We start from the raw sequence: 27,282 nt of genomic DNA, 5'->3' as shown, positions 1-27,282 counted from the left end.
GTTCTGGTGCGTCTCTCTGAGAGGAGCGACCTCCCTTTTATAGGCGCAAGAGAAGGAGGTGAGAGGCTGCGCCGGGAGCTGAAGGGAACGAGGGAGATGAAATGAACGGACAGCAGCAGAAGGGTGCAACGTTCGTATTCAATCTCCACTACAACAAAAACTTTCCAGCTCCAGAGTGACCTTTCGTATGCCCGTAGTGCGTGGTAAAAAGTTAGACATCGGCTCGGCTCATTCCCGCAACCCGTGGAGCGGCATGGCGCGTCGTGACGAGGCGGACGGTGGAGGAGGAGCGTGCGTGGATGTCCCTCTTGTTCTCATGCTCATACAAGTGGGGAAAGATCATCCCTTATACGAAGGTCCAACTCTCACTAAACTAGCAATGTGGGATTAAACTTTAGTAGTATCCCTTGCCTTGCATGAATGGGCTAAGTGGGCCTCTAGGATTTATTTAGGAATTTCTGAAATAGTTATTGGGTTGTCCCAAAGTAGACTAAATTTTTGCAATCCCCCACCAGATCCCAGAGGCACACCGAAATTTGCCTTTGGTTCCAAAACACTGTTTTATATATCGGTATTGCAGTGGAGACTGTTAAGTTGAACTTCCACCTAGAACTCTATGCTACACTAGTAAGAAACTTGAACAGTGGACTGGGTCTTGAACTGCAAGTTTTCTGCGAATCTAACTTCACACAAAGCCTTGACCGATACTAGGCTACCGTGGGTCTTCCCCGCGGGTGGAGCTTATGCGTCATACTCCGCCACCTTTCATGAGTTTACTAGAGAGAACCCTACTCTCATAGATTGCGACATTTGACAATCAGGCTCATATAAGTGTGTTCTTCAAAAGATGTTCTGCGGGACAACATCTCTGCTTAAATGAGCCACTTAGAACACATTAAGATATCCATCAACCTGCCATGCAGATTTAGGAGAGTATTGCATCTTCATGGAGTGATATTGTTAACAGTAAGAATACTCTCCTCTCAGTTGACCAACAGTTTGTCTTCCACATCTAATTCACGGGATCTCCGATCACATAGACTAGGTTACCACTATGAACAACTCATATTGTGGGTCTCATACCCATCTCCCTCGATGCATTATCTATCACATTACGTGATAGACCCTTAGTAGAAGAATCTTCCAGATTTTTAGACGTTTGGATATAATCCAATGCAATAACTCCGAAGTTTCTCATTTTCCTAATAGACTTTAACCTTCTTTGAACGTGTCTTGATGACTTCATGTTATCCTTTGAGCTGCTCACTTTCGTGGTCACAGTTTGATTGTCACAGTTCATAAGGATACCCGGTACAGGTTTCTCAACATCCGGCAAGTCATTCAAGAGCCGACGAAGCCAATCTGCTTCGACCATAGCTATATCTAGTGCTATGAGTTCTGCTTCCATTGTTTACCTCGTTAAGATGGTCTGCTTGCAAGACTTCCAAGAAACAGCGCCACCTCCATGAGTGAATACATATCCGCTCGTGGCCTTTATCTCATCAGCATCTGAGATCCAATTTGAGTCACTATACCCTTCAAGCACCTTTGGGTGCCCAGTGTAGTGAATTCCATAATTCGTAGTGCCTTTCAAGTAACGCAAAACTCTCTCTAGAGCTTTCCAATGCACATCTCCTGGTTTTGAGACAAACCAACTCAGTTTGCTAACAGCAAAAGAGATGTCAGGTCTTGTAGCACTGGCTAAGTATATAAGCGAGCCAATAATCTGAGAATATTTCAATTGATCTCTAGCAATTATTCTATTCTTTTGAAGCAACACACTGGCATCATATGGTGTTGGAGAGGGCTTGTAGTCACTATCGCCAAAGTGACACCAGATCTTTTCCACATAGTGAGATTGAAGCAATGTAATCCCACCATCATCGTCTCTCAACAACTTGATGTTCAGAATGATCAGCCACTCCTAAATCCTTCATCTCAAAACAACGAGATAGGAAATCCTTGACCTCCTTAATAACATTCAGTTTTTTTTCCAAAAATCAGTATGTCATCAACATACAAGCAAAGGATAACTCCCTTGCCCCCACCATGGCGATAGTACACACATTTGTCAGCTTCGTTTACAACAAAGCCTGCAGCTGTTAAAGTTCTTTCAAACTTCCCATGCCACTGTTTGGGTGCTTGCTTGAGTTCATACAAAGACTTCAACAACTTGCACACTTTTCCTTCATGGCCATCTAGTACAAACCCATCTGGTTGTTCCATATAAGTTTCCTCGTCCAACTCTCCATTTAGGAAAGCAGTCTTAACATCCATTTGATGAACGAGAAGACCATGTGAGGCAGCTAGTGGAAGTAGAACTCGAATAGTGGTCAGTCGAGCCACAGGTGAGTAAGTATCAAAGAAGTCTTCACCTTCCTTTTGGGTATAACCCTTAGCCGCGAGCCGAGCCTTGTACTTTTCAATAGTACCATCAGGCCTAAGCTTCTTCTTGAATACCCATTTGCATCCTATAGGTTTGCACCCATAAGGACGATCAGTTATCTCCCAAGTTTCATTCGCCAAGATGGAATCCATCTCGCTATGAACTGCTTCCTTCCAGTAATCAACATCTTCAGATGCATAAGCCTCTGAAATGGAACTGGGAGTGTCATCTATGAGATACACAAAAAAATCATCACCAAAGGACTTTGCAGTCCTCTGTCTCTTGCTCCTAGTAGGAACTTCATTGTTCTCCTTCACAGGATTTTTAAAGTGTTCCGTCGAAATAACAGGTTCAGTAATTGTAACTGGTTCCTGATTTGATGAACTAGACATCTCCTGATTAGATGAGGTAGCCATATCCTTCATGGGAAAGATATCTTCAAAGAAAGTCGCATCATTCGACTCCATGATCGTACCAACATGCATGTCAGGTACCTCAGATTTTATAACCAAGAATCTATAACCAATGCTATGAAAAGCATATCCCAGGAAAACACAATCCACGGTCTTTGGTCCAAGTTTGCGCTTCCTTGGAATTGGCACATTGACTTTCGCCAAACAACCCCAGGTTCGTAGATAAGAGAGCTTTAATCTTTTCTTCTCACATTCCTCGAATGGAGTTATCACTTTGTTCTTTGTCAGAACTCGGTTTAGGACATGACATGCAATCAATATTGCCTCCCCCCACCATGCCTTGGAGAGACCCGATGTGTCTAACATGGCGTTAACCAAATCAGTTAGAGTACGGTTCTTTCTTTCGGCCACCCCAGTTGACTGAGGTGAATAGGGAGGCATCCTCTCATGGATTATACCATGTTCCGCACAAAAGGAATCAAATTCATTTGAGAAATACTCTCCACCACGATCAGACCTAAGCCTCTTGATCTTTCGATCAAGTTGGTTTTCCGCTTCAGCTTTATAGAACTTGCAATAGTTCAAAGCCTCATCCTTAGATTTTAGAAGATACACATGGCAGTATCTAGTGGAGTCATCAATTAACGTCATAAAATACTTCTTTCCACCTTTTGTCAAAACACCATTCATTTCACATAGATCTGAATGTATGAGCTCTAGTGGTGCAAGATTTCTCGTTTCCGCAGTCACATGAGACTTACGAGGTTGCTTAGCTTGCCCACACACTTGACACTTAGATCCCTTGATAGTGGTGAAACTAGGGACTAAGTTCAACTTCTCTAGTCGCGTTATGCAACCAAAGTTAACATGACAAAGACATGAATGCCACACATTTGATTCACTATTGTTGCAAACATGATTAACAACTTTATTGCAAACGTCTGATAAGGATAAACGAAACATGCTTCCTGACTCATAGCCTTTACCAACAAAGGTTACAAACTTGGATATTACAAATTTATTCGACTCACAGATAAGCTTATAGCCATCTCTACATGGAAGAGATCCGCTAACAAGATTTTTATTGACGGAGGGGACATAATGCACGTTCTTCAGCCGCACGATCTTCCCCAAAGCAAACTTCAGATCGACCGTGCCAACACCACGAACATAAGCACTTGAACCGTTGCCCATCAGCACGGTTGAAGTCCTTGTGGTCTGATAAGACGAAAACATGGAAATATCACTGCATACATGCACATTAGCACCTGTGTCAATCAACCAATCAGGAGAATGACATACTGAAAGAATAGTGGCAAATATACCATACCCAGCATGCTTCATGTTAGTGTATCCAATGACAACATTAGCGGTCTTGCCACCTTTTCCAAGATGACGCACTACAAAAAAATACACTTCCGTGATGATACGTGTTTGTCACATTAGGTCGCGTTTTTGTCATGCATGTACATCCATGACAATTTTATGATAGAATCAAGATAGTCATACCTGTGCTGTCATAGAAGTGTTCCATGACATTACCAAAATTATCATCACGGAAATCACTTGCGCTGCAACTTCTTCTTCTCCAAATCACTTGCGCAGTTTCTCTTTGCATCGGCAATGGCCCGACCTAGATCATCAACGGGCTCATCTGATGCCTCTTCTTCAGCTTCTTCCCGTATTGCCGGCTCAGCTTCTTCCCGCATTACCGGCTCAACTTCTTCCCTTATTGTTGTATCATCGTATTCAGGGAACCCATGGCCAGGATAGCTGTCTTCATCCTCTTCTTCTTCATTGTCTTCCATCATAACCCCTCTTTCTCCGTGCTTGGTCCAAACATTATAGCGGGGCAAGAAACCGGATTTAAATAGGTGGACGTGAATGATTCTTGACTTAGAGTAATTTAGATCATTCTTACAGCCAGCACATGGACAAGGCATAAAACCATCCGCCCGCTTGTTTGCCTCAGCCGCAAGCAGAAAAGTTTGCACGCCATTAATGAACTCGGGAGAGCATCGCTCATCGTACATCCATTGTCGGCTCATCTTCATTACACAACACCGAAAAAGACCAAATTAATACAAGTTCATACATAAAGTTCATACAACACTTAAATGCAACAAACAAATAACTCTCTAGCTAAAGAATTTAAATGCAACAACAAATGCGATCAAGATCGCAACTAATGTAACAATTGATCCAACAACATAATGATATCAAGCCTCACTATGAATGACATATTTTCTAATCTTTCTAATCTTCAAGCGCATTTTCTCCATCTTAATCTTGTGATCATCGACGACATCGGCAACATGCAACTCCAATTCCATCTTCTCCCCCTCAATTCTTTTCAATTTTTCCTTCAAATCCTTGTTTTCTCTTTCAACTAAATTTAACCTCTCGACACTAGGGTCGGTTGGAATTTCCGGTTCAACTACCTCCTACATACAAATATCTATGTCAACTTGATGGGCATAATTTTTCATAAACACGAAATGCAACAAATAGTTTTAAAAGAGAATATACCACATCCGAATCATAACCCGGACGAGGGCCGACGGGGACGTATATCAAAACCATGGCACTATGTATAACAAACAACGTATGGGTAAGATAATTATACGAGTAACTATATATCCAAATCACACAAACATCAATTTGTTATATAAAACATTCATGAACAAGAGGCTCACCACAAGGTGGTGCCGGCGACGGGACGTTGCGGGCGATCGACGGTGGTTATGACGGAGACTTAGAAGGCACTAAGTAAACCACACCTACATATGCAAACTAAGTGTTATTTTTGACCTCAAATTGCATATAAATCAAATACTAGCACATATATATAATTCCTCCCAAATTACTAAACTCAAAAATCAATCACTATATGAAGCATTGCAAGAGCTAATCTAGCAATTAGAGATGAAAGGACAAAGTTGCTAACCTTTGTGATCATTTGAATAGATGGGGGCCTTCAAATCTTGACAAATTTTGGGCAAAATGTGTGATGAACTTGAGAGGAAGAGGGAAAGAACAGTGAGGAGAGGGGAAAGGGGAAGAATAGAGCGAGCTCGGGTGGACGAAGGGTGTATGTAGGACGACCTTTAGTACCGGTTCGTGATACGACCCGGTACTAAAGGTGCTGGAGGGGCCCCGGAGTGACAACATCCTGCCACCACTCACTTTAGTACCGGTTCGTGGCACGAACCGGTACTAATGATGTCCGCCCGCCTAGCCGTTGGAACCGGCACTAATGGACACATTAGTGCCGGCTCAAATTCAAACCGGCACTAATGTGCTTCACATTTGACCCTTTTTCTACTAGTGTCACGCGCCACCTCTTATAGTGGATACCCTCAAACATAGGAGGTTTCATGGAAGCAGCAAAACCACTTGGTGTAAATTGCCTATAATAAGGTTTTTGGATTGTTGGAAATATGAACAATTTACCGAATGATTTTATTAACAGAAATATTTGATAAAGCATGACCAATATAATAGGGATAAGACTAGTCATGCGATCTAACAGAGAAAAGGTAAATAACATCTGCATATATGAACTGTAACCAAGCTTCTTATGTAAAGCAGACAGTAGGGCAAGTTTCATATATGAAGTAGAACCTAACATATCTAGGGCAAACACTAGAACAAGGAACTGTAGCAGAACCTCGAATAGAAAGGAGAAGAACACATACGGGACAACAACAGCAACGACACTGGACTTGGGGTCGGTGTCCTCGCCAGCCATGTCGTCGAGGAGGTCGTCGACGTTGGGGAAGAAGTCGTCGGAGTCCGGGGCGTCACTGGCCATGTCGTCGAGGAGGTCGTCGACGTTGGGGAAGAAGTCATCGGAGTCCGGGGCGTCACTGGACTTGGGGTCGGTGTCCTCGCCAGCCATGTCGTCGAGGTTGGGGAAGAAGTCATCGGAGTCCGGACGTCAGTGATGAAGAAGTCAGTAGTCGCGTTGAACGCTCCCCAAAAACCTTATCAGCCTTCTCCCGTACAAGACTCAAAATTTAGACATCGGCTCGGTTCATTCCCGCGGCGCCGCGCGGCGCGGCGTGACGAGGCGTGGGGTGGCGGACGGCGGAGGAGGAGCGCGCGTGGATGTCCCTCTTGTTCTCATGCTCATACAAGTGGGGAAAGATCCTCTCCCACTAAACTAGCAATGTGGGACTAAACTTTAGTAGTATCCCCTGCCTTGCACGAATGGGCTAAGTGAGCCTCTAGGATTTATTTAGGAATTTCTGAAATAGTTATTGGGCTGTCCTAAAATAGACTAAATTCCAGCATTATCTATTTGTATTTCAATGCTAGATAGATCCGTTTGAGCCATGGTTATTTCTCGATGAAAAGAGTACATTTTTTGTTTTAGAAATGGATTAATTACGTAAATTAAATAGTAGTGCTTCACCTGGCACCATAAAAAGTTGAAAGAATTTTTTTTGATTACTATGATTGTATTGCAATATTTGGGTATGGGAAACATGTACATGAAAAATAACTGTAATATTTCTTTTCAAATATATGGTAGTAGCAGTTTTCACCATTGTATACAATCCTTCACTACTGTGAAAGTGGTGATAAAGCCGAAACAATACGTGTATTTATAATCTTCATGAGTGGATGGAGTGCAACTTTGTTTGCTATATACACATTTCCAATGAGTATATTCAAAATTATCTTTAACATTCATGGTGGCCATATACACATTTCATAAACTAAAACTCAATGATACAAATGGATCCTGTCATACAGAGTGTAATGCAAAATACCACCACAATGGCGGTCCCTTTTAGCAGAAACCACCAATTTACAATTCGTCGCAAAAATCACCGCACGAGAAGGCAACAAACATTAAGTATTTTTCGAGCATATTTTTCAAGTGGCAAATCACTCACGTGCTGATTTCGGGCCGTGACGCTGCACTAGTAGAAAAAGGGTCAAACGTGAAGCACATTAGTGCCGGTTTGAATTTGAGCCGGCACTAATGGTACCATTAGTGCCGGTTCGAACGGCTATCCATTAATGCCGGTTCGTGTTGAACCTTTAGTACCGGTTCGTGCCACGAACCGGTACTAAAGGGGTGATGGCAGGCTGGCGTCAGGCCGGGGCCCCATGATCACCTTTAGTACCGGTTCGTGTCACAAACCGGTACTAAAGGGCTAACCTTTAGTACCGGTTTGTGCCACGAACCGGTATTAAAGGGGTCTGACCTATAGTACTGGTTTGTGACACAAACCGGCACTATAGGGCAATTTTCAAACTCTACCCTCCCCCCCTCCCCCCGTGTGTCGCCATTTCAGTTCTGAAAAAATCAAAAGAAAATGATAAAAACTTCAAAAAATAAAATCCTTCAAGAGGTAGTTATATTACTACATCTACTAGTTAGGAAAATTTAAAAACTTAAATTTAGACATGTTTTGCAAAAAGTGTAGGGAAAATGTAAAACGGCTATAACTTTTGCATACGATGTCGAAAAAAACGTATAATATATCAAAAAATTCAGCATGAAAATCCGCATCCGATGGAGATGGCCTATGGCCTGTTTACAATTTTTTAGAATCCTCAAATTTCAAAAACAAAAAAAAAGATATGGTCAAATTTCAGTTTTTTTAAAAAAAATTGGTTAAATCTGGTCAAACTACTTATTCAAGAAGTATTAATGTTACTACATAATTATTCAAGAATATTAGTGTTACTAAATAATTATTTCAATTTTTTAAATTTTGGTCAAATCTGGTCAAACTGTGGTCAAATTATGGTCAAACTTATTCAAGAAATATTAGTGTTACTAAATAATTACTGTTTTTTTAGAATAATAGTTTCAAACTCAAAACGGTGAAACGTGTGACCTAATGCTCAAGCTAAACTGCTGAGGGTTAATAGGATTGACAGCTTACTTTTGTCAGGAAAACAATAAGTGCAGACTTGGAATGTAGGGGGAATAGAACTCTGAAGTTAAGCGTGCTCAGGCTGGGGGAGTGAGAGGATGGGTGACCGGCTGGGAAGTCAGGCGATTTGGAATGAGTGATCCACACTTGAGCAGTTAAGAGAGGTGATTAGAGACTAAATCATCAAATAATTCAGAAAAATTAAAAATAAAAAAAAAATCAATTTTTTTTTCAAAATTTTCAAAAAAGTAATTCAAAAAAAACCTTTAGTACCGGTTGGTAACACCAACCGGTACTAAAGGTCCCCCATACCAGGGCGCGAGCTCACGCCACGTGGTGGTACTTTAGCGCCAGTTCGTGCCGAACCGGTACTAAAGGGGGGGGGCTTTAGTGCCCACCCCCTAGTGCCGGTTATGGAACCGGCACTAAAGGCCCTTACGAACCGGCGCTAAAACTCCGTTTTCTACTAGTGCTGGGAAACTGCTGTGAACGGCCGATGGTGACCGGCTCGGTGAGAACTTTCTCTTTAGAAAAGCAATCGCTCGCTCCCTCTATCACCTCTCGCTCTCTCCGGCGATTCCGCTATGTTACTCCACTACCGCGTCCGAACCGCCGCTGCCGCCATGGTCTCCTGGAACAACGAAGAGTGCACCAAGGACTCCATGGAGGAGTTTGACTCAAATGTAAGCACCCTCGATACTCAGGCTAGGGTTAGGGTTCTTGGTAGGATTTGGGGATTTTCTTTTTTTGATTGGGGACGATTTGGACAAGGTATTATATGTGAATGGAATAAGCTGGAGCTAGTGTTGTCTGGATGTTGTCTGTCAGTTAAGCTATATAAGCCGGAGTTAGTGTTAGTATTGTGTGGCTTTTATTCAGATATCTTTCATAGAAATTGATAGACATAAGGTTGTCAAAATCGCGATTCTTTTGTACGGTTCTACGACTTTACGATCCAAACTGACTTGTGTGATTTTACGATCCTGATTCGTAGGATCTACATTTTTACGATCTTAATAGTGAAGATTCTACAATTTGCGATCCTGCCATCGAAGCTCCGATCCGATTCAAAATCATGATTCTGATAACCTAAAACAAGTGATAAAAGTTACAGTGCATGGGAGAAATAAGACTCGTGTGATAACTTCTCTTTTATATGGTCTTCATACCCTCCTCAAGCTATTCCTTGGGGCTTTGCTCACTTTGCCATATGTCTTCATCCATTGGCTGCATCAAATCAGGTTCTTCCACACAAAAAAGCATTGGAGTGCAAAAAGAATCTTGCTCGTATTCTTCATTCTTTCCCTGTTCTTTCCCAATTCTTGTTGCCATCTTCATCTGATGAGCCGCCTCCCTTTTTTCTTTGCTAGGAGTTTCTGTTTCTTGCTCTCCTCCCTTTTCCTACGCATATCTTCCAGATTATTCCTCTCTTGCTCCTCTAGCAGTGGTCTCATCTCCTCCTGCCTCTCATGAGGATCTTGTTGCTCAAGCATCATTTTCCTAGCTTGCTCCTCTTGCTCATAAATCTGGTAAAGCTTCTTGATCAGGTTCTTCACAGGGACGGTAATATCCAGAAAATCAACACCAGGAACAGCGTACAACTTCTCCTCTGTGAACTTGGAAGAGACATAGAACCATCGCTCGGTAAAGCTCAAGGCGACTGTCCAAGCCAAGTGCAACACAAACAGAAATTCATCAAGCTTAACACCAAGCCGATTCACGTACGACGTGATATAGATCCCCTCGCCTTTGGGCAACCTCCTGATGATGGCGACCTCGTTGAGTGGGCTGAGCCAGCCGTCCTCGAGGACACCCACTCTGCGATCAAGCCACCTACAGTTGTAGTAGTCGCTACCATATGAGAGGGCGCCCGGTTGCCCGTCCTCACCCGCCTCCTCCAGACGAGGCCCTTCTCTGCCGCCGACGAGACGGGCCACGCGCAGAGCGCCGGTGTACCCTGCCCGCTCCGGGGGGAAATGGGGGTACTCCTTCCGCCACCACGACACCTTGGCATTCCTGGCCGATGCCTTGATCTTGAAGAGAAGGAAGGTGGTCGCATCCGGGCCTCTTTTCTTCCTCTCGTCGACGAAGCGACCAAACGTCTTCCATTGGCATAGCTCGGGATCAAACCGCCGTCTGTCAAACGAGGAGAGGAGCAGCGCGTGTAGAGTGGAGAATACGATCTTGTACATGGTGAGGAAGCTCTCTGCAAGTGAGACGGCGTCCTCGTCCCTGAGGCCCCTCTCGACGGCGAGACAGCGGACGTCGTAGTCCGTCAGATTTGACCAGGCGGCGACGCGGAGGAACTTGCGCACCTCCTCGGCCGTCAGCCCGCTCTGGACGGCGACGGAGAGGGCCTCCTCCAACTCCCCCGCCGGCTGCCAGCTCGCGAGCTCCTTCCCCTTCTCCGGCTTCCCCACCTTCTTCCGGTCAGCGACGGCGAGGGCTTCCTCCATGTCGACCGGCCGCAGTGACCGGACGCAATCAACCCCCTTCCAGCTCTCACGGTCTGCCCGGGCAGCAAGCGAGAGGGCCTCCAGCAACTGGCTCAACCAGTGGCGTAGCCAGCTCAATAAATCAGGATGGTCCATCAATAGAAATATTTACATAAGTTTATTTATTTTCAAAGAAATATTTTTTACTACACTATATACAAGCTATGGGAAAATTTCAGGGTGGTCCATGGACCACCCCGACCACCCCCTAGCTACGCCACTGCGCTCAACTCCTCCGCGGGTTGCCGTCCCAGAACGGAACCAATCCCCACCCCCTTCTCCGGATGCTTCATCTTCTTCCGCGCGACGAAGGGGTCGGCCTCATCCAGCTCCTCCGCCGATCGCCGCCCGCTGGCCTGCACGGAATCGATCTCCATCTCCATCTCCTTCCTCGGCGAGGTTGATCGGTAGAGACCTCGCCGCCGACGCGAGGTTAGGTTTTTCTCTTTTTGATTGAGATTGAGGGGTCGCGAGGTTAGGCTATTTCGTTTCCGTTTTCTTTACTTTTTTTAGCGGAGTTTTCTTTACTTTACCTTTTTAGGCAAAACACGCGCTTTATTAAACAGTAACAACAATGTTTACAAGTACATTCAGAGGATCATAAGGGAGATCCAGCCAAACATGACGACCAAAATCTAAAGAAGAAGCGTGTTTTGCTAAATCGTGGGCTTCAAAATTGAAGTTTCTCCGTTCATGAATAATAAGACAGCTGGTAAAATGGCCCATCCTTCCTTGTATCTCCCGCACAATTACACCGTTTGTAGCACTCGAACCTTGATCAATGTCAGTCACTAACGTTTGGCAATCTGATGCAATAGTAATGCTTGCAAGGTTCAGGTCAGCAGTAAGGGCTAAGCCCTTCCTGCAAGCCAATGCTTCAATGATGGTTGGATCATTAATGTTCCCCAGAACGAGGGCTGAAGCTCCAACGTATCTGCCTGATGCATCTCAGCAAAAAGCCACTGCCGCTGTTGTTTTGCCCCCACGGGAGAAAGCTCCGTCAACGTTTATCTTTGAGTAACCCGGTTGCGGCGCCAACCATCTCTTGCTTGCATCAGGTTTAGGAATCAACCTCAATTTGTGGCTCCTGGCGTTATCCAGCATGTTCAGCTCAACTATATAAGAATTGACAAAACGGTGGATATGTTCCGGGCTCTGGAAGATATTCTCATGGATGGCCTTCCGACGAGCAGACCAAGTTGCCCATAGTGTGATGATCATCCTGGTAAACTCAAAATGAGGTACTGTATCGTGCATGAAGAATAGCCAGTTCTCCGCATTTGGTTCTGTGTATCCAATCATATGGTCTATAATATTCTCATCCGACAGTGCCCAGGTACACCGAGACATTATACATTCGATCAAGGAATGCCGCCAAGAGTCCTCGCAGCCACACAATGCGCAACTGCTCGACATTGCCATGTTTCTATGCTGTAAAAGGTCCGCTGAGGGGATGGACTGATGTGCAAGACGCTATACAAAAACCTTTAGTTTTGATGGTATGGAAAGTTTCCAAAGCTTTGTACAAACCTGTTCTGTTTTCTCATTGAAAGATGATCCCGCTACACCTTCAAGCCAGTTTTCTCTTCTGATTTTGGTGTATACCAACATTCTGTATGCAGACCTGACGGTGAATAACCCTCGGCGATCGAAATGCCATGCCCAAAAATCAGTAACTCCAGCAGGGCATGTAGGAATGCTCAGGATCGCATCAGCATCCACCGGCAAAAATACTTGGCGAACCAAGTTGACGTCCCATGTACCTTCAGTGTGATTTATCAGTTCATACACCATTTGTGGAGGGTCTTGAATAAGGGGTAACAGTGGCCGCAGCAGTGGTTCCCTCGGGATCCAATTACAGTCCCAAATCTTAGTAGTCTGTCCGTCTCCAATGCGACGAATCAGGCCTTGCTTAAGCACATCTCGACCATCTAGGAGTGCACGCCATACCTGGGAAGGATTGGCGCCAAGTTCTGCTTCAAGGATAGTGCTATTTGGAAAATAGGCAGCCTTGAGTAAACGAGCACTCAATGATGATGGGTCCTGGATCAGGCGCCATGCTTGTTTGGCCAGTAACGCCAAGTTAAAAAGCTCTAGGTCTCGGAAATCTAAACCCCCCATATATTTGGGGCTTGTCATGATTTGCCATGATACCCAGTGAGGTTTTCTTTTACCATGTTTGCTCCCCCACCAAAAGCCATGAATAAAAAGAATTTATATGCTCGCAAAGACCCCGGAGTAATGTGAAACATGCCATGGAATAGACCGGTATTGCCTGTGCAACCGATTTGATAAGCACCTCCTTCCCTCCCGCAGATAAAAGCTTCTCAAACCAGACTTTAATCTTCTTCTAAACTCTGTCTTTCAGATATTTAAAAGTGCCATTTTTTGAAAGCCCCACATCTATGGGCATTCTCAGATATCTCTCGTTGAGAGATTCATTAGGTACCTGTAGTGATTCTTTACTTTACTTTTTTTTGAGACAATCCACGAAGCTTTTTATTCAAACCGTCACAATGTTTACAGGGACGAACTGAAGGTCACCAGGGTTGCCCAACCAAACATGGTGGCCGATCCCTATTCTCAAAACATGCTTCGCTAGATTGTGAGCCTCGACGTTCGAGCTCCTAAACTCATGCACAAAATTACATGAAAGAAAACTACTAGAATAATCAACTATCTCGTGGATAATAGCCCCATAGTTCGGACTGTTTTTTTGCTTGATATCTTCCACCACGCTTTTGCAGTCTGTGGCAACGTGTAGTGCATGTATATGGAGATCTTCTGCAAGTGCCATTACTTCCCGAACTGCCGAAGCCTCGAGGGTGGCTGGGTCACAAATCCCATCAAAGACCTCCGTTTCGGTGCTGACTTGCTGGGCCCAAAATCTCGAAAAACAGGCAGTTAGCCCAGAAAGGCCCAGTTTGAGCGCCGGCTCCACTCCCCCATCTCCCCTTCTCCCCGTGAGGTTTTAGCTCTCGCCGCCGCCGCCGCCGCCCCCGCGCCAGAGAAGTGAGGTCTTAGCCCCGCCTCCGCCGCGAAGTGAAGTAGCCGGAGAGATGGGGAAGAAGCAGAAGAAGCCGGGGAAGGGGAAGGAGAAGACGGAGCGTAAGACGGCCAAGGGAGAGGAGAAGCGCGCCCGCCGCGAGGCCGGCAAGGTCGGCGAGGAGGACGACATCGACGCCATCCTCGTCAGTATCCTCTTCCTCTCCACCTCACCTCTTCGTTTACTTCGATGAGCTCGCTTTCCAGTGCTTCACTCTGCTGCTGCCGCTGCTTGTTGCGTTCTGTTCAGCTGCTGCTCTGCATCTGCTAATGAAGTCTTTTTTAATCGAAATTATGGAACGTTTCTTTAGTATACGCGTTGCTGTACTTCATCCCCTTTTGCTTATTTCCCCCTGTTGGGCTTTACTTTACTGCAGAAGAACATACAGAAGGAGGAAGCGAAGAAGAAGGAGGTTCATGTGGAGGAGAATGTCCCTGCGCCATCTCCCCGGTCCAATGGCTCGGTGAGGCTTTGCAGAGACTCAAAAATAATGACAGTTACTGAAAGAATCTTGTCTATCCATAATTCCATATGCTGAAAAGAACCGTGTAACATTAATTTCTATGCTTGTGAATCTTGTGATGGTCGTGTTCAATTAGGTGCTTAGAAGTTAGATTACTCAGTCTCATTGTATATGAGCAAAAGGTCTGCAAAATCTCTATGAGGCAATGATAATTTTCAGTGAAATTATTTAACAAATGATTATCATTATACGATTGAGCTATGTCCAAATAAAAGTTCTTCATTTTGTGGAGTGCTTTCGACATGTTTTTTTTTGTTAAAATATACTCCCTCTGTCCCATAATATAAGAACATTTTTCAAGCTAACATAGCTTAAAAAACGTTCTTATATTATGGGACGGAGGGAGTAATAATTAATCTGTGTGTTACTTATATTATTACCAATGCTACACAGAAGATACGTATATGACTTTTCAGCCGAGCAAGTAGATTTTATGGAGATTTAATTGCCAATTTTGACATTATTCTTTCTCATATGCAGCTTACCATAAACCCATCGAAAGATACAGAACTAATTCTGTATGGTGGAGAGTTCTACAATGGTAGCAAGGTGGAGAACATATCTTCTGTAATCTGGACATTTTGCCCCATGTGACATGAATAATATGATAAATATATTGCATCAATTTCGCCATGCTCTTTCATTTATGGGTATTCCTGTATATTCTATAAATTTTATCTCCTGTCATTGCGCTTTCGTAGTAATGCAATGGTTGCTTAATGTTTTTCCTTGATAATTTTAATAAGTTCCCTCTTGAAGGCAAATAATTTCAGTAGTGCTGAATATTGTCTATATGTTTCTGCAGACCTTTGTTTATGGTGATCTTTATCGTTACGATGTAGAGAAAAATGAGTGGAAGTTGGTATCTAGTCCTAACAGTCCACCTCCACGAAGTGCTCACCAGACAGTTGCATGGAAGAATAACATATACATGTTTGGTAATAAAACTTCTACACACATGAGGACATTCTATGAGTAAAGGTGCTATTTCAGTCAACTGGATTTAATTTTCTTTTTATTGATGTTTCAGGTGGGGAATTCACTTCACCAAACCAAGAACGTTTTCATCATTACAAGGTAGAAGACTAAGTATTTAGTCTAAATTTTCTCATAACTGCCTGGGGATTTTTTCTTGGCATTAAGCATTTCACATATCCGTGATGATAAGCTGTCCTGACAGCTTCGGCCTCCGAAGACAAAAATTACATTTGGCTTGTTTTAAAAAAAATTGAACCAAGAGAGATGCTAATCCTATATGGGATATATCTATGAAAGTATATGTTGAAATGTCATTTGTAGAGATTAATCCTGGGAGTTTGTTGCCATTTATAAATCAAGGAATAGAAGGCTCTTTACCATGGTCTGCCTGTCTTTTATTTGGATGTGTACACATGATAGATGATACTCCCTCCGTAAAGAAATATAGAGCGTTTAGATCACTATTTTAGTTATCTAAACGCTCTTATATTTCTTTACAGAGGGAGTACAATTTATTTTGTTCCTGATTTGCTTCTTTCTATCTGATTTAACATCAGGGGTTATCTGTCTGTAATATGTATCTTAAGTTTAGCCGTCATAAATATGGTACATCTCTTATCCTGTGGCTTGTTTTCTACTGCAGGACTTCTGGACACTGGATCTCAAAACAAATCAATGGGAACAAATTCTTGCCAAGGGATGTCCAAGTGCACGTTCAGGACACAGAATGGTTAGTGTCTTCTATGTTGAAACCACTTGTTAACTATTACGGTCCTGTTTTCCTTAATCTTTTCTGCATTATAAGCACCAGGCTAGCAGCATAGTTGTAGGAAACATGTGGTTGTGATGCAATCATGTTAGGTAGTTCTGTTGAATAACCATATTTGCACAACCTAGTGCCTAAATACAAGAGATATTGAATCAGGCTATCTATGGAGTGATCTGAATAAATATGTAAATTAATATAATTGGCCGATGATATAAATTTGATCCCTTTCTTTTTTCTTCCTTTAGTCATTTGTAAACTGGTATGTGTTTCTTTCCACAGGTCCTTTACAAGCACAAGATTGTGCTATTTGGTGGCTTCTATGACACTCTTAGGGAAGTGAGGTTAGTACGTTTAGCTTGTGGTGAAGTTATTTTAGTAATATTTAATAATGTATGATATTTTTATAGAAGTATTAGGAGTTATGTCCTAGTTACACAAAAAGAACTCATGGCGTAGAGTATGTTATGAACTGTCAAGGACTTAATATGATATGGATTCAATTGATAATCATATCTTCTGCAGGTACTACAATGATCTGCATGTTTTTGATCTGGATAATTTCAAGGTGAGTACACCATGTTGTTTTTCCGTCAGTACTGCTGGAAACATAAAGTATATATTAGTAACAGGTAAAGCCATGTAATTCAATATTCTTACTGATAATGTTGGTGTTTTAGTGGGAGGAAATTAAGCCTCGTCCTGGTTGCTTGTGGCCAAGTCCAAGAAGTGGCTTTCAGCTTGTTGTTTACCAAGATCAGGCAAGCCTCTGTTTTTTAACCTCGATAGTTAGTATGCTGATACTTCATAAATGCTGTTTAACGTAACTCCATCACAATTTTTCAGTTATTAATGTATCGCATATTTTGCTATTGGGAGTGCTCTTGTTATGATTGATATTTTTTTATGTGGCAACTGATGTTTTTGCCGTAACAAGGCGTCATAAGAAAGAAATATAATTCTTCATGATGATGACATGGTGATAGATTGATGTTTTGCACGTGTTTGATCAACAAATATCAATTTTTTGCTCTGTTTAATCAGTTCTGGCAACCTTTAATTTTTTGTGTCAATAACCATTCAATAAGTGTGGCATAATGATACCTGACAATAGGTGACCTGTTATGCCGAGTCCTTTATTATTTAATATGTAGCTATGTAAGTTTATTAATGGTTGTTTTTCTGTAGATATATATGTATGGTGGATATTTTAAAGAAGTTTCTTCTGACAAAAATGCATCAGAAAAAGGAACAGTTCATGCAGATATGTGGTCTCTTGATCCTCGTACTTGGGAGTGGAATAAGGTCAAATCTTGCATTTCTCTTTAATTTGGTATCTACTGAGTTCTGTACTTAAGTCCAAGGATTTCTGAGCTCTAGGGCCATGTACTTAAGTCCAAGGATTTATCTTGCCAATGTTTAAAGTTTTTACTCCAGACCTGCATATCCCTGCTGAATGTCTTGCAATGTTTACTTGTTTCCCACTTGAACCCTTGATAGGTTAAGAAGACTGGGATGCCACCTGGCCCCAGAGCTGGGTTTTCAATGTGTGTTCACAAGAAAAGGGCTGTCCTTTTTGGCGGTGTAGTAGATATGGAAGTTGAAGGTAAGTTGAACCAAACTTTGCTTTTACTATGCTTTCCTACTTAGGTTCTTCTATTTTATATTTGAAATATCATGTGCGCTATGTTTCATCTTTTTGGTGATTAAGATGATTATTCTTTTTTACGAACCAAAGAGCTGCTTCAAGTCTTCAAACTCTAAGGGGTATTTCAATTGCTGTGAAACCTCTGCTAATTTCACTCCCTTATTTCTATTTGTAGCTGATGTCCTTATGAGCATGTTCATGAACGAGCTGTATGGATTCCAGTTGGATAATCACCGTTGGTATGCTTTATTTTAGCACCATTTGTGCAAATTTAATATTTATTTTATTTATATTTAATGGAAATAAAATTAGCTGCAAAAAACTCAGCCAGACAGGCACTAGCACCTTGGTAACATTCTTTAAGAAGAACGACCGTGACACCAGTTACTCTGTAATAAATTCAAATTGAATTAGTCACGACCCTGCTTAAATTTGTCTGTCATTAAGGTTGGTGGCATTCTTTAAGAAGAATGACCGCAACAACAGTCACTTGGTGGAATAAATTCAGATTAAGTTATTCATAATCCTGCTTGTTTGTCAGTAATTAATTTGAGCTACTGTGGGTATTTAAAAGAAAAACGGATGTGTCAGCTTGGTCCGGCAAATTACTGTAGCTGCTGCAACAAAATATGTTAGTGTTAGCAACATTCCACAGTCAGGCATACCATATGTTTTGCTCTGGCCAACTTTTAGTATCATTGAATTGAAGCAATAAACTATCATGTCTTGGATTGAACTTTCCCTTTAATCTTCTTGTGGTTATCTAGATTCTAGATAGCTTAACTATTCTGGAAATTATATAGCCTAGATGTGAAAGTTTGTTCTTTCTTGTAGTTTTTGCATTCTGTTTCTGTGTTGAATATATTGCTTTCCTTGGATGTCTCAGGTATCCTTTAGAGCTCAGGAAAGACAAGCCTGCTAAAAATAAGGTGATTCCTCAAATTAATGTGATCACGTGATCATCCATGTCCTGTTTATAATTGATAATCTGTAAGAAATCAGGCTGCGTACCAAAGTGGTTGGACCCTTCCCCGGACCCTTGCACAAGCAGGAGCTTATTTTTTAAGAAATCAGGCACAAAGCTACTGTACCAATTAATCTGCTGAAATGTCTTTTATTAATTGTGAGATAGACAGCTAATTTTGTGGTATGGGGTAAAATTTTGAACTTAAATGTGTAGTGATGTTTGTATCTCTGCCTAGCAAATGGCAAATTTAGCTGTCTTGAATGCTTATTTAGTTATTATTATAACACTATGCTGACAGTGGTTTACCATGCACAGACAAAGGATATCAAAAGAAAGGAAACAGCAAATGATTCAGAAAGTAATATTGGTAATGAGGATGATGATACCATGGACTGCTCTGAAGAAGCTACTGATGTTCAATCTGAAGTTGGTGGAGTTTCTAATCACTTGACCAAGAGTCTAACCTTAAATAAAGTTGGCTCAAGCCAAAACTCTGATGTCATGTCTGATTCAACAGAACAAGAAGCAACCCCAGAGGTTATATCCATGCTGGACAATTTTCGTAGACCATCTTTGATGTTTATACATCCTAATGACACTTCCGTTGCTCACTTATTTTTTGGTAATAACAGGCAATTAAGCCCATTGGTCGTATCAATGCATCAATGGCTGTAGGGAAAGATACACTATACTTATATGGAGGAATGATGGAAGTGAAAGATAGAGAAATTACTCTTGATGATCTGTATTCACTTAACCTTAGCAAACTAGATGAGTGGAAGTGTATCATACCGGTCAGTCGAAGATTGTCTTTCCCTTATATAGTTCATTTTTATTGGAGTACCCAACAAGTTATCTGCTAGTTGTTTCCTAATTATTCCCCAAAAAATATCAGAACTCACCTTTGCTTTCTGTTTTTGTGCAGTCATCTGAATCCGAATGGTTAGAAATGTCCGATGATGACGATGAGGAGGATGAGGATGAGGACGATGAAGATGATAGTGCAGATGATGCTATGCAGACAGATGAAGATGAGGAGGAGGTATGCAGTTGGATTTAAGGTTCATATTGTGCACATGTTCAGGAGAACAGTATTACCCACTTGGTTTCCCCTGCTTACAGTCATACTCGTACTTCTTAAAATCTCGCTAAGTTTGACGTGGGCTGTGACTGATTAATCTGATTCTAGCCAGTTCTATATACTTCCTGTAAGGCTTTTTTTTTTGTTAAAACAAGTAAAATATTTTAGTTTGATGTTTTCAACAATTGTTGCCAGAAACCAGACGAGCTGCTAATGTCCAGCCTGTTTTGTTTCAAGAATACACGTTAGTATATGCGTTAGGCTAAAATTCTGCATGATAGACGAGCCGGTGAGAAACCGTTCCACCAACACTTTCCACTTGAGGGATAGTAATCAATGTTTTAAGAGCGTCATAGGCGAGAATTTTTTCATAAATCCAACATTACAGTATTTTGTGGCAGAAATATTTGGAACTACAGAGGCCCCAGTCTTAGTTTGTTGGTATATGTTGTCATTCATGAACGCTATAGTAAAGTTGGGCTGTTGGTAAAATGCTCATTTTGTATTGACTATTGCACTCAGGCTTACCCAAAATGCCTCTGGCAGTTTGGCATGCTTGCCTGAGCTGTCAACTTGAGCTGCAAGTTCTCTGTGATTATTTACTGTTGTAACTTTTGGTTGGTACAACAATGACAAGAAAGTGTAAGTCACTGATAACGCCAGAGTCTGTTTTTTGTGATGAATTAACCTATTTGACAAAAATGCTAAATGGAGGACGAGCTCCATGGAGCTCTTTACTTTGAAAATTTTGAAGTTTCGAAAAATTCTAAAAAAATCACACGTTCATATGGATGTATACTACATGTGTGTAAAATTTGAAGATGATACACGTTATTGTGAGAGCTACACAAAAAAGACAGTTCTGATTTTGAAAATGGTGAACAGTACATGCACTGTTGACTATTAAAAAATTGCATGAATTTGTCTTTTTTGTATTGTTCTCACCATGATGTATTTCATCGTCAGACTTTACACATGTAAAACACATCCATATGAACGTGTATGATTTTTTCCAGATTTTTTTTGGAACTTAAGAATATGATCTTTTGAAGATCTTTTTTTTAAAAGAGCTCCATGGAGCTCGTCCTTCAAAATGCCCTACTCCCTATTTGGAGGTTATAAAAGTAGGTATGCATGGTTAGTCCCATGGTGGTGTTTCTCAGTTTCTGAGATTTATGCTGATGTTTATCTTTCTTTTCCTTTGTGATCAGTGTTTTTACTCATATTGTTTGGTTATTAATTTATATTCCTCCTGCGTAGTCCGATGAAGAAGCTGAGAAGAATGTAGCTGTGTCCGGTGCTGTGGCTCTACTGAAGGGTGAACGTAAGAAATTGCGCAGAAAAGAGAAACGTGCCCGGATAGAACAGATCAGGGTCATCCTCGGTCTTTCTGATTCTCAAAGGACACCAACGGTAATGTTGCAATTGATTAGCATTATTTATTCCTTCTATTATTTGTGGATCTGTTCCTGGCTATGGGTGTGGTGTCTGAAGTCATCCTTCGGATGTTTATCATGGAGCAATTTTTGGCCAGCTGCTTGTTACCTGCAGCAGACTGAAAACCAAATCATTATTTATTTATTCCCATCTTTTTGTTTTTTTAGCCAGGAGAGTCACTGAGAGATTTCTACAAGAGAACAAATATGTACTGGCAAATGGCTGCCTACGAGCACACTCAACACACTGGAAAGGTTGCCCTTCGTTGCTTATCGAGTATTCTATTCTAGGCTGTATGTTGTATTTAATCTTTGCGTGCCTGATGCCAGGAGCTCCGCAAGGATGGTTTTGATCTTGCCGAAACTCGGTTCAAGGAACTGAAACCCATACTTGATGAGGTATTTTCTATTCATGCTAGAGTAGTTTGCCTGAAGGGATTCCAATATATCTGATCAATCTTGTTTTATGAATTTATATGTCAACTCATTCTGTGTGCATTTTCAGCTGGCCGTGCTGGAGGCTGAACAAAAGGCGGAGGAAGAGGCCAGTGCGTCGACTAGTTCCAAGAAAGACCCGAAGAAAGGCAAGCAGAAGAGCGCGGGAAGATAGCTTTGGTTCTAGAAACGGGGCTTAGCTTTGCTCCAGAGCTCGCCAAAATTAAAGTACAAATTCTTCCGGTGTTTGGACCTATAGTGTAGATCTCACGACTTTTTATGCGATCCGAAGAGTGAGACCCTTGAAGAGTTTTGTAATGTGTCTAGTACATTTTTGTTTACTTCTCATATGTATCGGAGGAAGGTGCATTCACCATATATGCTATGCATGCTGTGTTAAGCATATCCTTCATTGTATTATTCTCTGCACATGTTTTCGTAATAGCTTGGTGGTTATGTACTGGTTTGGTTGGTTGGTGGGGGGAGACGCATGTGTTTCGTTCCGACAACAAGAGCGTCAGCACGCAAAGAGCATGCCGCGTCTTTCGTGTGGCACGATCAACTTCAACTACTACGCCTGCCATCCGTGAGATTTTGACTACCCAATTTACTCTTCAGCCTCGTCAACTTTCAACGCCAACACAACCTGCATGCATTGCATGTGAGATTGCTTAGATACATGGATAATGTGCTACTGGTTACCACTCGTAGGGATTGTTGGAACAAACGTTTAATAATACAGTATAAAATTTTCCTAGAAATATTATGGCAAAAAAGAAAAAAAAACTGGGGAGCATGACATGATGTCCCTGCATCTGCATGTATCCGACAATGTGCTGATGATCACTTCTGCAGCTGGGAATGGGATTTTGCCTTTGAAATCCCTGCATGTATTCCGTCATCCTTTCCGAGGATTCCAATATTATGTTAACGGCTTACAAAAAAAATCAGTTAATTAATTAGTTAACAGCGTTCGACCCCACGAAACTCCACAGCAAGCAGCCAACCATCATCCTCTCCCCAGGGCTATATATGCATGGCCGTCGACCGCACCATCGCCCAGCTTGAGCTACACACCTCCCCACTGCCCAACAGTCTCGCCGTGTAGCGGCCGCGCTCACTTCCTTCCCATCGCATGGCCGGGGCAAGCGCGCAGCCGGCGTGGGCGCAGGCGCTCGCGGCGGTGGGCCTCCTCGTCGCGTCGCGCGCCGCGACGCGCCTTGCGCTGTGGCTCTACGCGGCGTTCCTCCGCCCCGCCAAGCCGCTGCGCCGCCGCTACGGCGCATGGGCCGTCGTCACGGGCGCCACGGACGGCATCGGCCGCGCGCTGGCCTTCGAGCTCGCCGCCGCCGGGCTCGGCCTCGTCCTCGTCGGCCGCAGCCCCGACAAGCTCGCCGCGGTCTCCAAGGAGGTCAGCGCTAGGTTCCCCGGCGCCGAGGTGCGCACCTTCGTCATCGACTTCGCCGCCGACGGGCTCGCCGCCAGCGTGGCCGCGCTGGCGGAGTCCATCCGGGGGCTCGACGTCGGCGTGCTCGTCAACAACGCGGGTCACGGCTACCCGTACGCGCGCTACTTCCACGAGGTGGACGAGGAGCTCAGGAGGAACCTCATACGCCTCAACGTGGAGGCCGTCACCCGGATGACGCACGCCGTGCTCCCTGGCATGGTGGAGCGCAAGCGCGGCGCCGTGGTGAACATCGGGTCCGGCGCCGCCTCCATCATGCCGTCCACCCCGCTCTACACCGTCTACGCCGCCACCAAGGCGTGAGTACTGCTCGGCCCTCTCCTCTTGAACCACTTTTGAAGTTAGTTTCATTCTTGCTATAGGTGTTAAATATGAATGCAGAAATTTAAAAATAGTGCATTTTAACCTTCATTACGAAGTGATTCGCAATTTTTTTTATTACAAAGTCCGTTAGGAGGAGGATGTCGTTCACCCGTTCTAGTTTTATTTTCTTCTTTTGTTATCAACATAAATCACATCACACGTAAGTAGGAACCGACATTTCATTTGAATCAATAGCATATTTCATGTTTCATCTGATTTGCTTGACATGTGTTCAGTACTACGATAGTGTGTCACATACAAGTAAGCTGAGTGTTAACCGATATCAATATATCTTTTTCCATATTTTGTTCCATTAACCACTTTTCTCCCTCCTGACATGTCAAGTCCACGGTTAGACACAGAGGCCACGTAACATATATTGGAAATAATTGCACAAATTCTCTTAGAACTAAAAATTCTATCCCACCAATTTTATCTCCAAACTTTTCTGTAAGCATAATGTAAACACATACAGAATTTCCTCATATTTATTGTTTTCGTTCTAAAAAAAGCACACCTCAGGGGTAAGAAAGATGGATAAATTCTGAAATTGAGTATTCATTGGCACTTCGATGCCAATGAGGGCAGTGATGAGTGAACTATATATACCCTCGATTTATACAACAAATTTATTTTAAAGGAAATATGGCAATTTGATCTTGCTTAAATCTGCAGACCCTTGCCATATGGGTAACACACCGTCTTTCATTTCTTCACAGTGATACCAAAATGATTACATCATTTGCAACTGTAAAGGTACAAATTGCACACACTAGGATAGGTACAAAGATGATATTTCATTTCTCTACATTTTTTGTTTGCAGATCACTGGTTTCTCTAGATTATACAACATGCATTTATTTGTTTCAAAAAGTTGACTATAGATCTCTCCACAAAAAAGAAAGTTGACTATAGATTGTAACTAAATACAAACTCACAAGAAGTATGTGCGCGTGCGTGCTCGGAAGAAGTTACATACCACTCGCCAGGCACAGTGATAGGAACTCAACTATTTCTGAGAACCGGCAATGAAACTAATGTGTTTCCAATTTCTCAGGTATGCTGATCAATTCTCCCGAAGCCTATATGTGGAGTACAAGAACAAAGGCATCGATGTGCAATGCCAGGTACTAGCTAGTTAATCACTCTTGTAGAGGGCTGTTGCATTTCAGTTATCTCCGTTATTTTGCATGTCAGGCATAGTGATGTTCCTGTATGTTTAGAGAAATACAAATGATACAGTAGTATTTTGGTATTTTTATGATCTACCACCCCACCAGTTAAAAGTCTTTACTGGCCCTCCCAACGAACGCATGGATTTTCTCATTGTGGCACGAGCTAGTTCACATGGTTGTAGACCTGTACTGGATCGTACAGTAGACAGGTACTGGTGCATGGGCGCGAGTTAGTTCAACTAGAAACCGAAATCAACTAAAATAAATAAATAAATAACAAGAAACCGGAATCATGACGTGTAGAAACAGTAGGAGCACTCAATTAGTGTCAGTTCGCCGCAAATCCTACTGTTTGGTCCAAGGCAGTAATAATCAGGAGTTATGCACTTATCAGTGTCACCTCATTCGTCAAACTGAATGAATCTCTCTTATTTGGGCAGGTACCTATGTACGTGGCGACCAAGATGGCCTCGATCAGGCAGGCGTCCCTGTTCGCCCCGTCGCCGGAGACGTACGCCCGCGCCGCCGTGCGCTACATTGGGTACGAGCCTCGGTGCGCGCCCTACTGGCCGCACGCCCTCCTGTGGTTCCTCTTCTCCGTGGTGCCCGAGCCCCTCGTCGATGGGTACGTCCTCGGCATGTCCCTCGGTATCCGCAAAATGGGCCGTGCCAAGGAGGCCAGGAAGAAAGCGGTGTGACACGCGCGGTGGAAGAAAGGGCACGTACGGTCGTAAAGATGGACTCAGATGAATGTGTTAATTCTACAGTCTTCATGACCAATTGTAACACGACGAACGACTGAATGCAGCCTCCCTTCCCCTTCCAAACAGTTTTATCTGTATTAAGACTTAATTTGTGATATTTATCCATGTCTCACCAACGGGCCAAAATCATTCGAAGATCATGAAACTGAATTCATATGTTGAATGTGTTAAGATCAATCATAGACAGCTTTGTAAAGGCCATCATAGGGAGCTAACAACACTGGCTGCCCTCGAAAAGTCCAGGGGCCTCCTTCCATGACTTTATCCTAATCTCCAAGGCAAGAAAATTGCATGCATGGTGTAAAGGTTATTACTGGGTGATCAGAAATTGACAGCTGGTGCAAGATCCCGTGCGATTCCTCACATCCTTGGAAAACCAGAAATCCCCATACTCACGGCTGGTGTGGACCTTGTCGATCGCAAGCTAACGTGCCTCCATGGTTTGTTCTGGCATAATGTCCTCGTACTCTCTCCATTCCATAATGTAGTGGATATAGATTTTTTATAAAGTCATATCTCACAAACTTTGATCAAGTTTGTGGAGAAAAACATTTACATATAAAATGCCAAACATATATCAACATATTCATTATAAGATGTAGTTTCATGTGTTATATATTTGATATTGTACATACAAATAGTTTTCTCTATAAAATTAGTCAAATTTTGCAATGTTTGACTCTTCTAAAAAAATCTATAGGCACTACATTACGGAACAGATGAAGTACACCAGCTCATCTATGTCTTCCTCAATGATGCCTAGTTCATTCATCAGGTCCTCAAGTTCCTTGTCCTCCCATGTCGTAGACGCAGACACGGCACCCGCCATCACCAAGCTAGGGTTTGCACGATCCCGAGCGTGTCCGCACCGCCAAACACTAAAACCGTCGTCGTGCAAAGGCCAGGAAGCAGCGCAAGGCTGCCATTTAGTCAACCCGAGCGGGGGAACGTGAGGGAAGGAAGGGGAGTGCCGGGTGAAAGATCGTGGATGTCGCCTAGAGGGGGGGGGGGGAGGGGGGTGAATAGGCACTTTAAAATAATTACGATTTAGGCTTGAACAAATGCGGAATAAACCTAGCGGTTAATTTGTGAAGCACAAAACCTACAACAACTAGGCTCACCTATGTGCACCAACAACTTAAGCTAAGCAAGATAAGCAACTATGTGATAGCAAGATATATGACAAGAAACAATATGGCTATCACAAAGTAAAGTGCATAAGTAAAAAGGTTCGGGTAAAAGATAACCGAGACACGCAGAGACGACAATGTATCCCGAAGTTCACACCCTTGCGTATGCTAATCTCCGTTTGGAGCGGTGTGTAGGCACAATGCTCCCCAGAAGCCACTAGGGCCACCGTAATCTCCTCACACCCTCGCACAATGCAACATGCCGTGATTCCACTAAGGGACCCTTGAGGGCGGTCACCGAACCCGTACAAATG

At 42.9% G+C, this 27,282-nt stretch overlaps 2 protein-coding genes and 1 pseudogene across 2 annotated transcripts; 2 read left to right on the top strand and 1 right to left on the bottom strand.

The window, feature by feature from the left end:
• Positions 1 to 9,875: 9,875 nt before the first annotated feature.
• On the bottom strand, positions 9,876 to 11,571 carry LOC147985932 (uncharacterized; annotated as a pseudogene).
• Positions 11,572 to 14,103: 2,532 nt separating this feature from the next.
• Positions 14,104 to 22,531, top strand: LOC125538762 (Galactose oxidase/kelch repeat superfamily protein). The gene is made up of 20 exons (XM_048702055.2): positions 14,104 to 14,382; positions 14,614 to 14,700; positions 15,241 to 15,309; positions 15,566 to 15,698; positions 15,791 to 15,837; positions 16,382 to 16,468; positions 16,787 to 16,848; positions 17,030 to 17,072; positions 17,185 to 17,265; positions 17,693 to 17,809; positions 18,005 to 18,110; positions 18,328 to 18,391; positions 19,039 to 19,081; positions 19,435 to 19,656; positions 19,752 to 19,913; positions 20,045 to 20,161; positions 21,461 to 21,613; positions 21,805 to 21,891; positions 21,967 to 22,035; positions 22,142 to 22,531. Exons 1-20 carry the CDS (start codon positions 14,251 to 14,253, stop codon positions 22,244 to 22,246), a joined length of 1,986 nt encoding a protein of 661 aa, XP_048558012.2. The 5' UTR covers positions 14,104 to 14,250; the 3' UTR covers positions 22,247 to 22,531.
• A 659-nt stretch (positions 22,532 to 23,190) lies between these two features.
• On the top strand, positions 23,191 to 26,252 carry LOC125533658 (very-long-chain 3-oxoacyl-CoA reductase 1). Its single transcript, XM_048697034.2, has 3 exons — positions 23,191 to 23,835; positions 24,957 to 25,026; positions 25,515 to 26,252. Exons 1-3 carry the CDS (start codon positions 23,207 to 23,209, stop codon positions 25,770 to 25,772), a joined length of 957 nt encoding a protein of 318 aa, XP_048552991.1. The 5' UTR covers positions 23,191 to 23,206; the 3' UTR covers positions 25,773 to 26,252.
• The last annotated feature ends 1,030 nt before the right edge of the window (positions 26,253 to 27,282 follow it).

The sequence above is a fragment of the Triticum urartu genome, chromosome 2A, assembly GCF_056163025.1.
Source record: "Triticum urartu cultivar PI428250 chromosome 2A, HENAU_Tu73, whole genome shotgun sequence".
Taxonomy (NCBI): domain Eukaryota; kingdom Viridiplantae; phylum Streptophyta; class Magnoliopsida; order Poales; family Poaceae; genus Triticum; species Triticum urartu.
Note: the sequence above shows the minus strand (reverse complement) of the source record. Positions and strands in the feature narration are given on the sequence as shown.